Raw genomic sequence first — 13,533 nt, forward strand, 5'->3', positions numbered from 1 at the left:
CTCCATGTCGGCCTCCTCTGGGGACAAAGCACGATTAATGTCTTTTATGTACGATTAAAAAGGTAATAACAAGGTAGGAAGGAGCATTGAAAGGTTATAACAAGGTAGGAAGGAGCATTAAAAGGTTATAACAAGGTAGGAAGAAGCATTGAAAGGTTATAACAAGGTAGGAAGGAGCATTGAAAGGTAATAACAAGGTAGGAAGGAGCATTGAAAGGTAATAACAAGGTAGGAAGGAGCATTGAAAGGTAATAACAAGGTAGGAAGGAGTATTAAAAGGTTATAACAAGGTAGGAAGGAGTATTAAAAGGTTATAACAAGGTAGGAAGGAGTATTAAAAGGTTATAACAAGGTAGGAAGGAGCATTGAAAGGTAATAACAAGGTAGGAAGGAGCATTAAAAGGTTATAACAAGGTAGGAAGGAGCATTAAAAGGTAATAACAAGGTAGGAAGGAGCATTAAAAGGTAATAACAAGGTAGGAAGGAGCATTGAAAGGTTATAATAAGGTGGGAAGGAGCATTAAAAGGTTATAACAAGGTAGGAAGGAGCATTGAAAGGTTATAACAAGGTAGGAAGGAGCATTGAAAGGTTATAACAAGGTAGGAAGGAGCATTAAAAGGTTATAACAAGGTAGGAAGGAGCATTGAAAGGTTATAACAAGGTAGGAAGGAGCATTAAAAGGTAATAACAAGGTAGGAAGGAGCATTGAAAGGTTTATTTGCATATCTTTGTGGTCATTGTGTGTCTCTATGTACTCATTTGTGTTGTCTTTGAGGTTGTTTTACCCCTTTTAATAGTCCTTGTGAGTCACTTTGCAGCTGTTGCATCTCTTTGTAGTCTTTTTGTGTCTCTTTGCAGTCGTTTTATGAATCTTGAGGTCATTTTAAGTCTCTTCCTGGTTGTTGCATGTCTCTTCAGTCACCTCTTCAGCTTCCTCAAGGTCACCTCTTCAGCTTCCTCAAGGTCACCTCTTCAGCTTCCTCAAGGTCACCTCTTCAGCTTCCTCAAGGTCATATCTTCAGCTTCCTCAGTCACCTCTTCAGCTTCCTCAAAGTCACCTCTTTAACTTCCTCAAAGTCACCTCTTTAACTTCCTCAAAGTCACCTCTTTAACTTCCTAAAGGTCACCTCTTCAGCTTCCTCAAGGCCACATCTTCAGCTTTCCTTTTTTAACTTTCCCACCTGATCCATGAACTCCTCTTCACAGAGTTCAGCTTCTACGAGACTTCTCTGAACCTTCTCCTAAAACCTCCACACAAACAGTTCTCACAATCGGCCTCCTCGGCGCTGCACTCACCTCGTCCGATTGATGGTCTCCTAAGGGTTGATGGTCTCCTATCTCCGAAGGTTTGATGTCTCCAAAGGTTTGACGGTCTCCTAAGGTTTGATGGTCTCTAAAGGGTTGATGGTCTCCTAAGAAATGATGGTCGCTGAAGGGTTGATGGTCTCCAAAGGGTTGATGGACTCCTAAGGAATGATGGTCTCCTAAGGAATGATGGTCTCCAAAGGGTTGATGGTCTCCTAAGGAATGATGGTCTCCTAGGGGTTGATGGTCTCCTAAGGGTTGATGGTCTCCTAAGGAATGATGGTCTCCTAGGGGTTGATGGTCTCCTAAGGGTTGATGGTCTCCTAAGGAATGATGGTCTCCTAGGGGTTGATGATCTCCTAACGAAGCTTCCTTGTTGGCTTCCTCGGTCCTTCTCTTAGCTTTCCAATCGTGTTCTGTATTGTAGCTACTTCTTTGTTTCGCGCCACTCTTCTCGTCTTCTCGCGCTCTCGGTCTCCGGTTCCTCTTCTGGAAGTCTGAAGACTCAAAGTCTTCGATGTCGCGCTCTTCGTCGTCTTCGTCCTTTCTGCTTCTCGACCGGACTGCGTCGCCTCGCCTCGTGACGCCCGACAGTCTCCTGGGTGTCGGCTCGTTGGGTTCCTCTTATCGCGTTTAGACTTCTACATTTAGCCCTCTACTCCAGACCTTATCGCCCTTCAACAGTGTGTGAGTGTGTGTGTGTGTGTGTGTGTGTGTGTGTGTGTGTGCGTGTGTTGAAGGTGAAAAGAATACCGTTAGCTGGAAGGAATGCTCTTGTATAGTTTCTATTTTTACCTTTATTCTTATTTTATTTGCATTAAGTGCTGAATGTCCTTCTCTGGGGATCAATACACATTTATCGTAAGTAACGTTTAAGAAACTCTTCTCTTGTTATGTGTTATTAAGTTTAACGAGGATTGTTCTTCGTTTGCAGACAGGTGGAGGTACGCTGTGTTCGTTTGATCAGCTGTTCAAGGTCAATAAACTATGATGCAACCAGCCATGTTTTTAATTGAGCCCTCTTGGGGTCACTTTACTCTGATCAGTACAGTGTATTCATATATATAGATATTATATAATATCTATATATATAATATATAATAATAATATATATAATATATATATATATACATATACAGTATATATATATACTATATATGTATATATATATTATATATATATATATATTATATATATATATATATTATATAATATATATATATACATATATATATATATATATATATATATATATATATATATATACTGTATATGAAGAGGAGAGATGAAGACTCTGATGCCTCATGCAGCCTCACCTCAGCAGGTATCTGGCAGCCTCGGTGTCAGATGGTGAACCTCTGAGGAAACAGGACGTGGACCTGAACCGGAGCAGAGCGACCATCTGCTGAATGACGGCTACACAACAACAACACAACAACAACACAACAACACAACAGCTGTGCCTTCAGCGTCTGATTTAACACCGAACATTTACACAGTTCATGGACGACGGAGTTACCGGGTAACGGAGCTTAGCGTCCGGGAAGAAACTACAACGATGGCGTAGCCATTCCAAAAGGAAAGTAAACCTGGGTCCAATGTTCACACACAACAACACACTGTGTGCAATACTTTGTGTGTACTTGTGTGGTATTTTGCTGTTGATAATCAGCCTGATTTATGAATGAAACATAAAGCAGAGCCCGACTTGTTCGGATTCAAACTAATTAACGAGGTCTTTGAACGCATCACGGGTCCAGTGGCTTCCAGCTGAGTCCTGGCCGACGTCATGACCCCTATAGAGGTCATGACGTCTGGAAGCCACACAGAATTACGGTTTTGGGTTCTTTTTTTAAAATTGTGCATACTGAAAAAATAATATTCAAGTATTTGAAATAAAAATAAAAATAAGAATAGAAACTCTAAAAGTTTAAATGTATATTAAATAACAAGCCAGTACACAAACAGGAGAATAATATTATATAATGATAATGTTTATTCATTGTTTTTCATCTTGTGTGTGAAACTGTTGAAGAAAAAATAAAAGAGGAGGATGAACACACCTTCATCATCTGCTGAGGGTCACGGGGTCATCGGGACACACAGGGAGAGCATCTGTGTACACACACACACACACACACACACACACTGACTAATACACTGACTAATACACTGTACTAATACACTGACTAATACACTGACTAATACACTGTACTAATACACTGACTAATACACTGTACTAATACACTGTACTAATACACTGTAATAATAATAGTACCTCATACTTCACACATACAAACAATCAGTACTGTCTCTTTAAATACAGCTTGACCTTATAATGAATATAGAAAGTTAACTTACACTCACCAGAAGAAGCTCCTCTTCAAACAGCTGATGTCATCAACACGGAGGACTCGATGATGTCACACTGTGTGTGTGTGTGTGTGTGTGTGAGTGTGTGTGTGTGTGTGAGTGTGAGTGTGTGTGTGTGTGTGAGTGTGTGTGTGTGTGTGTGTGTGTGTTTGGGCTCTCTGACCAAAATGCACCCGTTACACATTTCACTTGCATACACACACCGAGACAAACAGTAACACAGTGTGTGGGTGCGTGTGTGTGTGTGTGTGTGTGTGTGTGTGTGTGTGTACATACAATGCTGATCTGCTCCTGAGTCCTTCTGAGTCTTTGCATCTCCGGCGTGTCGGACACGATGCTGAAGCCTCGACCTTTACTCTCCTCAAAGTCCTTCTTGTACCTCACCTGCAGGAGAGCAAGAGGTTAAAGGGGGATCATAGTCCAGGACCTTTTATCAAGGGAGGACCTGAGGACCTGAGGACAAGATGACCTGAGGACAAGATGACCTGAGGACAAGATGACCTGAGGACAAGATGACCTGAGGACCTGATGACCTGAGGACAAGATGACCTGATGACCTGATGACCTGATGACCTGATGACAAGATGACCTGATGACCTGAGGACAAGATGACCTGAGGACAAGATGACCTGATGACCTGAGGACAAGATGACCTGAGGACAAGATGACCTGATGACCTGAGGACCTGAGGACAAGATGACCTGATGACAAGATGACCTGATGACAAGATGACCTGATGACCTGATGACAAGATGACCTGATGACCTGATGACAAGATGACCTGATGACCTGATGACAAGATGACCTGATGACAAGATGACCTGATGACAAGATGACCTGATGACAAGATGACCTGATGACAAGATGACCTGATGACCTGAGGACAAGATGACCTGATGACCTGATGACAAGATGACCTGATGACCTGATGACAAGATGACCTGATGACAAGATGACCTGATGACCTGAGGACAAGATGACCTGATGACCTGATGACAAGATGACCTGATGACAAGATGACCTGATGACCTGATGACAAGATGACCTGATGACAAGATGACCTGATGACCTGATGACAAGATGACCTGATGACAAGATGACCTGATGACAAGATGACCTGATGACCTGAGGACAAGATGACCTGATGACCTGATGACAAGATGACCTGATGACAAGATGACCTGATGACCTGATGACAAGATGACCTGATGACAAGATGACCTGATGACCTGATGACCTGATGACAAGATGACCTGATGACAAGATGACCTGATGACCTGAGGACAAGATGACCTGATGACAAGATGACCTGATGACCTGATGACAAGATGACCTGATGACCTGAGGACAAGATGACCTGATGACAAGATGACCTGATGACCTGATGACAAGATGACCTGATGACAAGATGACCTGATGACCTGAGGACAAGATGACCTGATGACCTGAGGACAAGATGACCTGATGACCTGATGACCTGATGACCTGATGACCTGATGACAAGATGACCTGATGACCTGATGCCCTGATGACAAGATGACCTGATGACCTGAGGACCTGATGACAAGATGACCTGAGGACCTGAGGACCTGATGACCTGATGACCTGATGACAAGATGACCTGATGACCTGATGACCTGATGACAAGATGACCTGATGACCTGATGACAAGATGACCTGATGACCTGAGGACCTGATGACCTGATGACCTGATGACCTGATGACAAGATGACCTGATGACAAGATGACCTGAGGACCTGATGACCTGATGACAAGATGACCTGATGACCTGAGGACAAGATGACCTGATGACCTGATGACAAGATGACCTGATGACCTGAGGACAAGATGACCTGAGGACAAGATGACCTGATGACCTGAGGACCTGAGGACAAGATGACCTGATGACCTGAGGACAAGATGACCTGAGGACAAGATGACCTGATGACCTGAGGACCTGAGGACAAGATGACCTGATGACAAGATGACCTGATGACCTGATGACAAGATGACCTGATGACAAGATGACCTGATGACAAGATGACCTGATGACAAGATGACCTGATGACCTGATGACCTGATGACAAGATGACCTGATGACCTGATGACAAGATGACCTGATGACAAGATGACCTGATGACCTGATGACAAGATGACCTGATGACAAGATGACCTGATGACCTGAGGACAAGATGACCTGATGACCTGAGGACAAGATGACCTGATGACCTGATGACCTGATGACAAGATGACCTGATGACCTGATGACCTGATGACAAGATGACCTGATGACCTGATGCCCTGATGACAAGATGACCTGATGACCTGAGGACCTGATGACCTGATGACAAGATGACCTGAGGACCTGATGACCTGATGACCTGATGACCTGATGACCTGATGACAAGATGACAAGATGACCTGATGACCTGATGACAAGATGACCTGATGACCTGATGACCTGATGACAAGATGACCTGATGACCTGAGGACCTGATGACCTGATGACCTGATGACCTGATGACCTGATGACCTGAGGACCTGATGACAAGATGACCTGATGACAAGATGACCTGATGACCTGAGGACCTGATGACCTGATGACCTGATGACAAGATGACCTGAGGACCTGATGACCTGATGACAAGATGACCTGATGACCTGAGGACCTGATGACCTGATGACCTGATGACCTGATGACAAGATGACCTGATGACCTGAGGACCTGATGACCTGATGACCTGATGACAAGATGACCTGATGACCTGAGGACCTGATGACCTGATGACAAGATGACCTGATGACAAGATGACCTGAGGACCTGATGACCTGAGGACCTGATGACCTGATGACCTGATGACAAGATGACCTGAGGACCTGATGACCTGATGACAAGATGACCTGATGACCTGAGGACCTGATGACCTGATGACCTGATGACCTGATGACAAGATGACCTGAGGACCTGATGACCTGAGGACAAGATGACCTGATGACCTGATGACCTGATGACCTGAGGACAAGATGACAAGATGACCTGATGACAAGATGACCTGATAACAAGATGACCTGATGACCTGAGGACAAGATGACCTGATGACCTGATGACAAGATGACCTGATGACCTGAGGACCTGATGACCTGATGACAAGATGACCTGATGACAAGATGACCTGATGACCTGATGACAAGATGACCTGATGACCTGATGACAAGATGACCTGATGACCTGAGGACCTGATGACCTGATGACAAGATGACCTGAGGACAAGATGACCTGATGACAAGATGACCTGATGACCTGATGACAAGATGACCTGATGACCTGATGACCTGATGACAAGATGACCTGAGGACAAGATGACCTGATGACCTGATGACCTGATGACCTGAGGACCTGATGACCTGATGACAAGATGACCTGATGACAAGATGACCTGATGACCTGAGGACAAGATGACCTGATGACCTGAGGACAAGATGACAAGATGACCTGATGACCTGATGACCTGATGACAAGATGACAAGATGACAAGATGACCTGAGGACAAGATGACCTGATGACCTGATGACCTGAGGACCTGAGGACCTGATGACCTGATGACCTGATGACCTGATGACCTGAGGACAAGATGACCTGAGGACCTGATGACCTGAGGACCTGATGACCTGATGACCTGAGGACAAGATGACCTGATGACCTGAGGACCTGATGACCTGATGACAAGATGACCTGATGACCTGAGGACCTGATGACCTGATGACAAGATGACCTGATGACCTGATGACCTGAGGACAAGATGACCTGATGACCTGATGACCTGAGGACCTGATGACCTGATGACCTGAGGACCTGATGACCTGATGACCTGAGGACCTGAGGACCTGATGACCTGATGACCTGAGGACCTGATGACCTGATGACCTGATGACCTGAGGACCTGATGACCTGATGACCTGATGACCTGATGACCTGATGACAAGATGACCTGATGACCTGAGGACCTGATGACCTGATGACAAGATGACCTGATGACCTGATGACCTGAGGACAAGATGACCTGATGACCTGATGACCTGATGACCTGAGGACCTGATGACCTGAGGACCTGATGACCTGATGACCTGATGACCTGAGGACCTGAGGACCTGATGACCTGATGACCTGAGGACCTGATGACCTGATGACCTGATGACCTGATGACCTGAGGACCTGAGGACCTGATGACCTGAGGACCTGATGACAAGATGACCTGATGACCTGAGGACAAGATGACCTGATGACCTGATGACCTGAGGACAACATGACCTGAGGACAAGATGACCTGATGACAAGATGACCTCGTTTTTTGAGGTCTGATATCTGGACTGTAAAAATATAAAAATAATATACATATTTATATATATAAATATCACTATTTCCTTGCTTGGTTTATCCAAATCCAAATTACGGCTGGGTCACTGGCAAAGAGCAGGCAGAGCGGCTGATTGACAGCCCACAGAGAACATCGAGAACAACAACAACAACAACAACAACAACAACAAGAGAGCAACAGGCGGTTATTTCTCACTCAGCCTGAACTTCACTTCGACCTTCAGAGGAAACACTGCAGCTCATTTACCCATAAAGTCCTCCTGCTGGTGTCCATAGATATGACTCAGACAGTGTGTGTGTGTAAGTGTGAGTGTGTGTGTGTGTGTGTGTGTGTGTGTGTGTGTGTGAGTGTGTGTGTGTGTGTGTGAGTGTGTGTGTGTGTGTGTGTGTGTTCTGCTCTCACGGTGATTGTCCCTGTTCGAGTTATAAAGCAGATTAAATCCACATTCATCAGTTGTCGGCTCCTCGCAGAGCTAATATGACAAGCTAACGAGCTGAATCACACACACACACACACACACACACACACCAACGGAGGGTGGAATTACAACTAGTGCAGGAGGAGGAATCTGATAAAACATATTTAAGAAGGCAGCAACACGTTAATTGAAGGTTAAGTTATTTTGTTACATTACGTTACATTAAGTTGTTACATTAAGTTGTTACATTAAGTTGTGTTACATTAAGTTGTGTTACATTAAGTTGTTACATTAAGTTGTGTTACATTAAGTTGTGTTACATTAAGGTGTGTTACATTAAGTTGTGTTACATTAAGTTGTTACATTAAGTTGTTACATTAAGTTGTTACATTAAGTTGTGTTACATTAAGTTGTTACATTAAGTTGTTACATTAAGTTGTTACATTAAGTTGTGTTACATTAAGTTGTTACATTAAGTTGTGTTACATTAAGTTGTGTTACATTAAGTTGTGTTACATTAAGTTGTTACATTAAGTTGTGTTACATTAAGTTGTTACATTAAGTTGTTACATTAAGTTGTGTTACATTAAGTTATGTTACATTAAGGTGTGTTACATTAAGTTGTGTTACATTAAGTTGTTACATTAAGTTGTTACATTAAGTTGTTACATTAAGTTGTTACATTAAGTTGTGTTACATTAAGTTGTGTTACATTAAGTTGTTACATTAAGTTGTTACATTAAGTTGTGTTACATTAAGTTGTGTTACATTAAGTTGTTACATTAAGTTGTTACATTAAGTTGTGTTACATTAAGTTGTTACATTAAGTTGTGTTACATTAAGTTGTGTTACATTAAGTTGTGTTACATTAAGTTGTGTTACATTAAGTTGTTACATTAAGTTGTGTTACATTAAGTTGTGTTACATTAAGTTGTTACATTAAGTTGTTACATTAAGTTGTTACATTAAGTTGTGTTACATTAAGTTGTTACATTAAGTTGTGTTACATTAAGTTGTGTTACATTAAGTTGTGTTACATTAAGTTGTTACATTAAGTTGTTACATTAAGTTGTTACATTAAGTTGTGTTACATTAAGTTGTTACATTAAGTTGTTACATTAAGTTGTGTTACATTAAGTTGTTACATTAAGTTGTTACATTAAGTTGTTACATTAAGTTGTGTTACATTAAGTTGTGTTACATTAAGTTGTGTTACATTAAGTTGTTACATTAAGTTGTGTTACATTAAGTTGTTACGTAACTTCATGTTTGTTGTGTTAATTTAAGCTTGTTAAGCTACATTACGTTAAGTTACATTCATTTAAGTATGTAACGAATGTAGCGAAACATAACGATTTTAAATCATTTGGCTTCGATACGAATATCAGATCCTTTTTCTCGTGTCGACTTTCTTCTAATCTGAAAGAGCGGCCGCAGCATTATTATATGTAAAGTTCTCCGTAGACTCTCCTCTGAAATAAATAATAAACTAGAAGGATTTCATATCAACTGAATTCACCGGTGGAATGTGGAGGAAAAATACAGTTTCATAGAAGACAACTCCGAGTGTAACTTGAATGATAAAAGGATCATCGGTTTGGGCTCTAATCAATATTATGTTAAAGCAACTTTTAACAAAAACTAGTTTTAAAAAGTTGTTTTAATGCAAAACAGACGTTTTATTGCACAAATATTGTGTTTTAGCACATTTATGAATACGTTTGAAGAAATATAAAAAATATATTCATCATAATTTCAGAATTGATGTCAGCAGATGCTTCGTCACACCAGCGAGGTCACATGATCACGCCACATCCACTCCTCTGTCTCCTCTGTACCACACCAACACAACTAGGTCAGTGCTGAGCACATGGGGGGGGGGGGGGGGGGTTATAATCAGCTTCATGGAGCTACATCACCTCCGGGGACGTCAGACACACAGACTGGAGGAGTTAAAGGAGGAGGAGGAAGTTACAACATCAATATCTCTGCTGGAGGAAACATGAGGAGAATATAAAGATCTAACGTATCGACAGTTTATTCGAGCTCCGCGTTACCAAAGGAGATAAAAATTGATTGATATGTTTCCCCTGTCGTGACATTTAGAGAAGCAACTTTGATGTCAGCTTCATCCATTAAGTCAGGAAGCTGAACAGGAAGTAAAGAGGAAGTATTGTGTCATTTTAAGGACTCGTGAGCTGTGAGTGAAACATGTGGGATTCTCTCAAGGTGGATTTTAATTCAGCTGGTTGGAAATCTGGAAGAAACGGTGGAACCTTCTTGAACGGCGGATCTTTTTTTTTCGTTTGCCGTGAATTAATTTAAGATATTAAATATAAATATATGTATTATTAGACTGCTTAACGTGACTGTATGATATTAAAGTTTCATTAAAGAAGTGAACTGTTGTTTACATGTTAAATGTAAAAAGAGAGAACAAAAGAGCAAACTAAGGGACACAGGCATATAACTAATGAATGTCTGCAAATAACAAACTGGTAATGAAGTTGTTGTTTTTTTATGCGGGCAGAGCCGAACACACAACAACAACAACAACAACAACAACAACAACAACACACATCTCATGATAAACAGCATGTCCCCTTCTGCTGACTGCTGAGTGGACATCTGTCCTTTTGTCCTGCTGTCTGCTCACACACACACACACACACACACATGCACACGCACACACACGCACACACACACACACACACACACACACAGGATCTGCATGATGAGTGGTGCTTGTGTCTTGACTTCAATAACCGGCTATTTGTCACCAAATACCAGATTATTGTTGTTTTGATTAACCAAAGTACTGGAAAATGGATGAAAGAACATGTGCTTTCCAATAGTTTGATACCAGCAGGTGAAGTAACACCTGGAGTGTGTGTGTGTAGGTGGGTGTTTGATACCTGACTCTGTAGCTCACTCTGCTGTCTCAGTCTCAGGTTCTCTGGAGTGTCGGCCACGATGGTGAACGACGTCTTGGGGTAATGTCTGAAAGGAGAAACATACGAGTTACACGACGTTCATCAACACCTGGTTGTGTTACGTGGTTGCGTTACGTGGTTGCGTTACGTGGTTGCGTTACGTGGTTGCGTTACGTGGTTGCGTTACGTGGTTGCTTTACGTGGTTGCGTTACGTGGTTGCGTTACGTGGTTGCGTTACGTGGTTGCGTTACGTGGTTGCGTTACGTGGTTGCGTTACGTGGTTGCGTTACGTGGTTGCGTTACGTGGTTGCGTTACGTGGTGTTGCGTTACGTGGTTGCGTTACATGGTGTTGCGTTACATGGTTGCGTTACGAGGTTGCGTTACGTGGTTGCGTTACGTGGTGTTGCTTTACGTGGTGTTGCTTTACGTGGTTGCGTTACGTGGTGTTGCGTTACGTGGTTGCGTTACGTGGTGTTGCGTTACATGGTTGCGTTACGAGGTTGCGTTACGTGGTGTTGCGTTACGTGGTTGCGTTACGTGGTTGCGTTACGTGGTTGCGTTACGTGGTGTTGCGTTACGTGGTGTTGCGTTACGTGGTGTTGCGTTACGTGGTGTTGCGTTACGTGGTTGCGTTACGTGGTTGCGTTACGTGGTTGCGTTACGTGGTGTTGCTTTACGTGGTGTTGCTTTACGTGGTTGCGTTACGTGGTGTTGCGTTACGTGGTGTTGCGTTACGTGGTGTTGCGTTACGTGGTTGCGTTACGTGGTTGCGTTACGTGGTTGCGTTACGTGGTTGCGTTACGTGGTGTTGCGTTACGTGGTGTTGCGTTACGTGGTTGCGTTACGTGGTTGCGTTACGTGGTTGCGTTACGTGGTTGCGTTACGTGGTTGCGTTACGTGGTGTTGCGTTACGTGGTTGCGTTACGTGGTTGCGTTACGTGGTTGCGTTACGTGGTTGCGTTACGTGGTTGCGTTACGTGGTGTTGCGTTACGTGGTTGCGTTACGTGGTTGCGTTACGTGGTTGCGTTACGTGGTTGCGTTACATGGTTGCGTTACGTGGTTGCGTTACGTGGTGTTGCGTTACGTGGTGTTGCGTTACGTGGTTGCGTTACGTGGTTGCGTTACGTGGTTGCGTTACGTGGTTGCGTTACGTGGTTGCGTTACGTGGTTGCGTACACACAATACTCACCTGTATTTTGTGTAAGCTTGTTAGGTAATATATATTTTAATATTTGCTTCGATTGAACGTAATTGAGGGAATTAGTAGTTTTAATTGTGTCATTACCTGTTAACAGCTAACACATTTATGGATTTAGGTTTTCACAATGCAGCATTATCCCCCGATCTTTATTCTGAATATCATACCCTCGTAAAGGTCACATTTATTTTTCAGCCCTTTGAAACAATGGAGGCTGCAGTCTGAGAGGAACCCAAACGAGGTAATGACCACCAAGACGATGACCTCATCAGCAACAAAGACCAACTGAAGGGAGGAGAACGCTGCTGCCACTCGCCTCATCCCACTGGACCTTTGAGTCTCTTGTGAGTGACATTTTGTTTTCTTCTCTTGTTTCTAAAAACAACAACGTTTTGATTTAAAGCTTGTTAGCAGAAGGCACAAAGGTCAAAGGTGAGTCCAGTGGACGCCTTTGAAATGTAATAATGAGGTTATTATAAGTGTTGATGGAGCTGCTACGATGTTCGCGTAGCCTAGCGACAATGTTAGCTTAGCCTAGTAATGATGTTAGTGTAGCCTAGCTATAATGTTAACATAGCCTAGTAACGATGTTAGCGTAGCCTAGCTACAATGTGAGCTTAGCCTAGTAATGATGTTAGTGTAGCCTAGCTACAATGTGAGCTTAGCCTAGTAATGATGTTAGTGTAGCCTAGCTACAATGTGAGCTTAGCCTAGTAACGATGTTAGCGTAGCCTAGCTATGACGTTAGCCTAGATACGATGTTAGCGTAGCCTAGCAACTAAATCCAGACTCCATTCAGAAGCATTTAAAAAGTTATTTGCTTGTTATCTCGAGGAGAAAACTAACAAAACATGAATTCAGACTTTTTACTAATCTGCATCATAATGGAGCTATTTATGGCATCTTTTTTATCCGTTTATTGCAAA

The 13,533-nt window shown here is 42.7% G+C and overlaps 1 protein-coding gene across 2 annotated transcripts in view; it reads right to left on the minus strand.

Annotated features, from left to right (window-relative positions):
- nebl (nebulette) overlaps nt 1-13,533 on the minus strand; it is a 79,527-nt gene that overhangs the window by 50,872 nt on the left and 15,122 nt on the right. For both annotated transcript variants that reach the window (XM_034560129.1, XM_034560128.1), the window contains exons 3-4: nt 11,389-11,473; nt 3,956-4,063 (exon numbers count right to left, since the gene is read on the minus strand). In XM_034560129.1, the coding sequence (XP_034416020.1) occupies nt 3,956-4,063; nt 11,389-11,473 (193 nt within the window). The remainder of the gene's footprint in view (nt 1-3,955; nt 4,064-11,388; nt 11,474-13,533) is intronic.

This window comes from Cyclopterus lumpus, chromosome 20, assembly GCF_009769545.1.
Source record: "Cyclopterus lumpus isolate fCycLum1 chromosome 20, fCycLum1.pri, whole genome shotgun sequence".
Taxonomy (NCBI): Eukaryota; Metazoa; Chordata; class Actinopteri; order Perciformes; family Cyclopteridae; genus Cyclopterus; species Cyclopterus lumpus.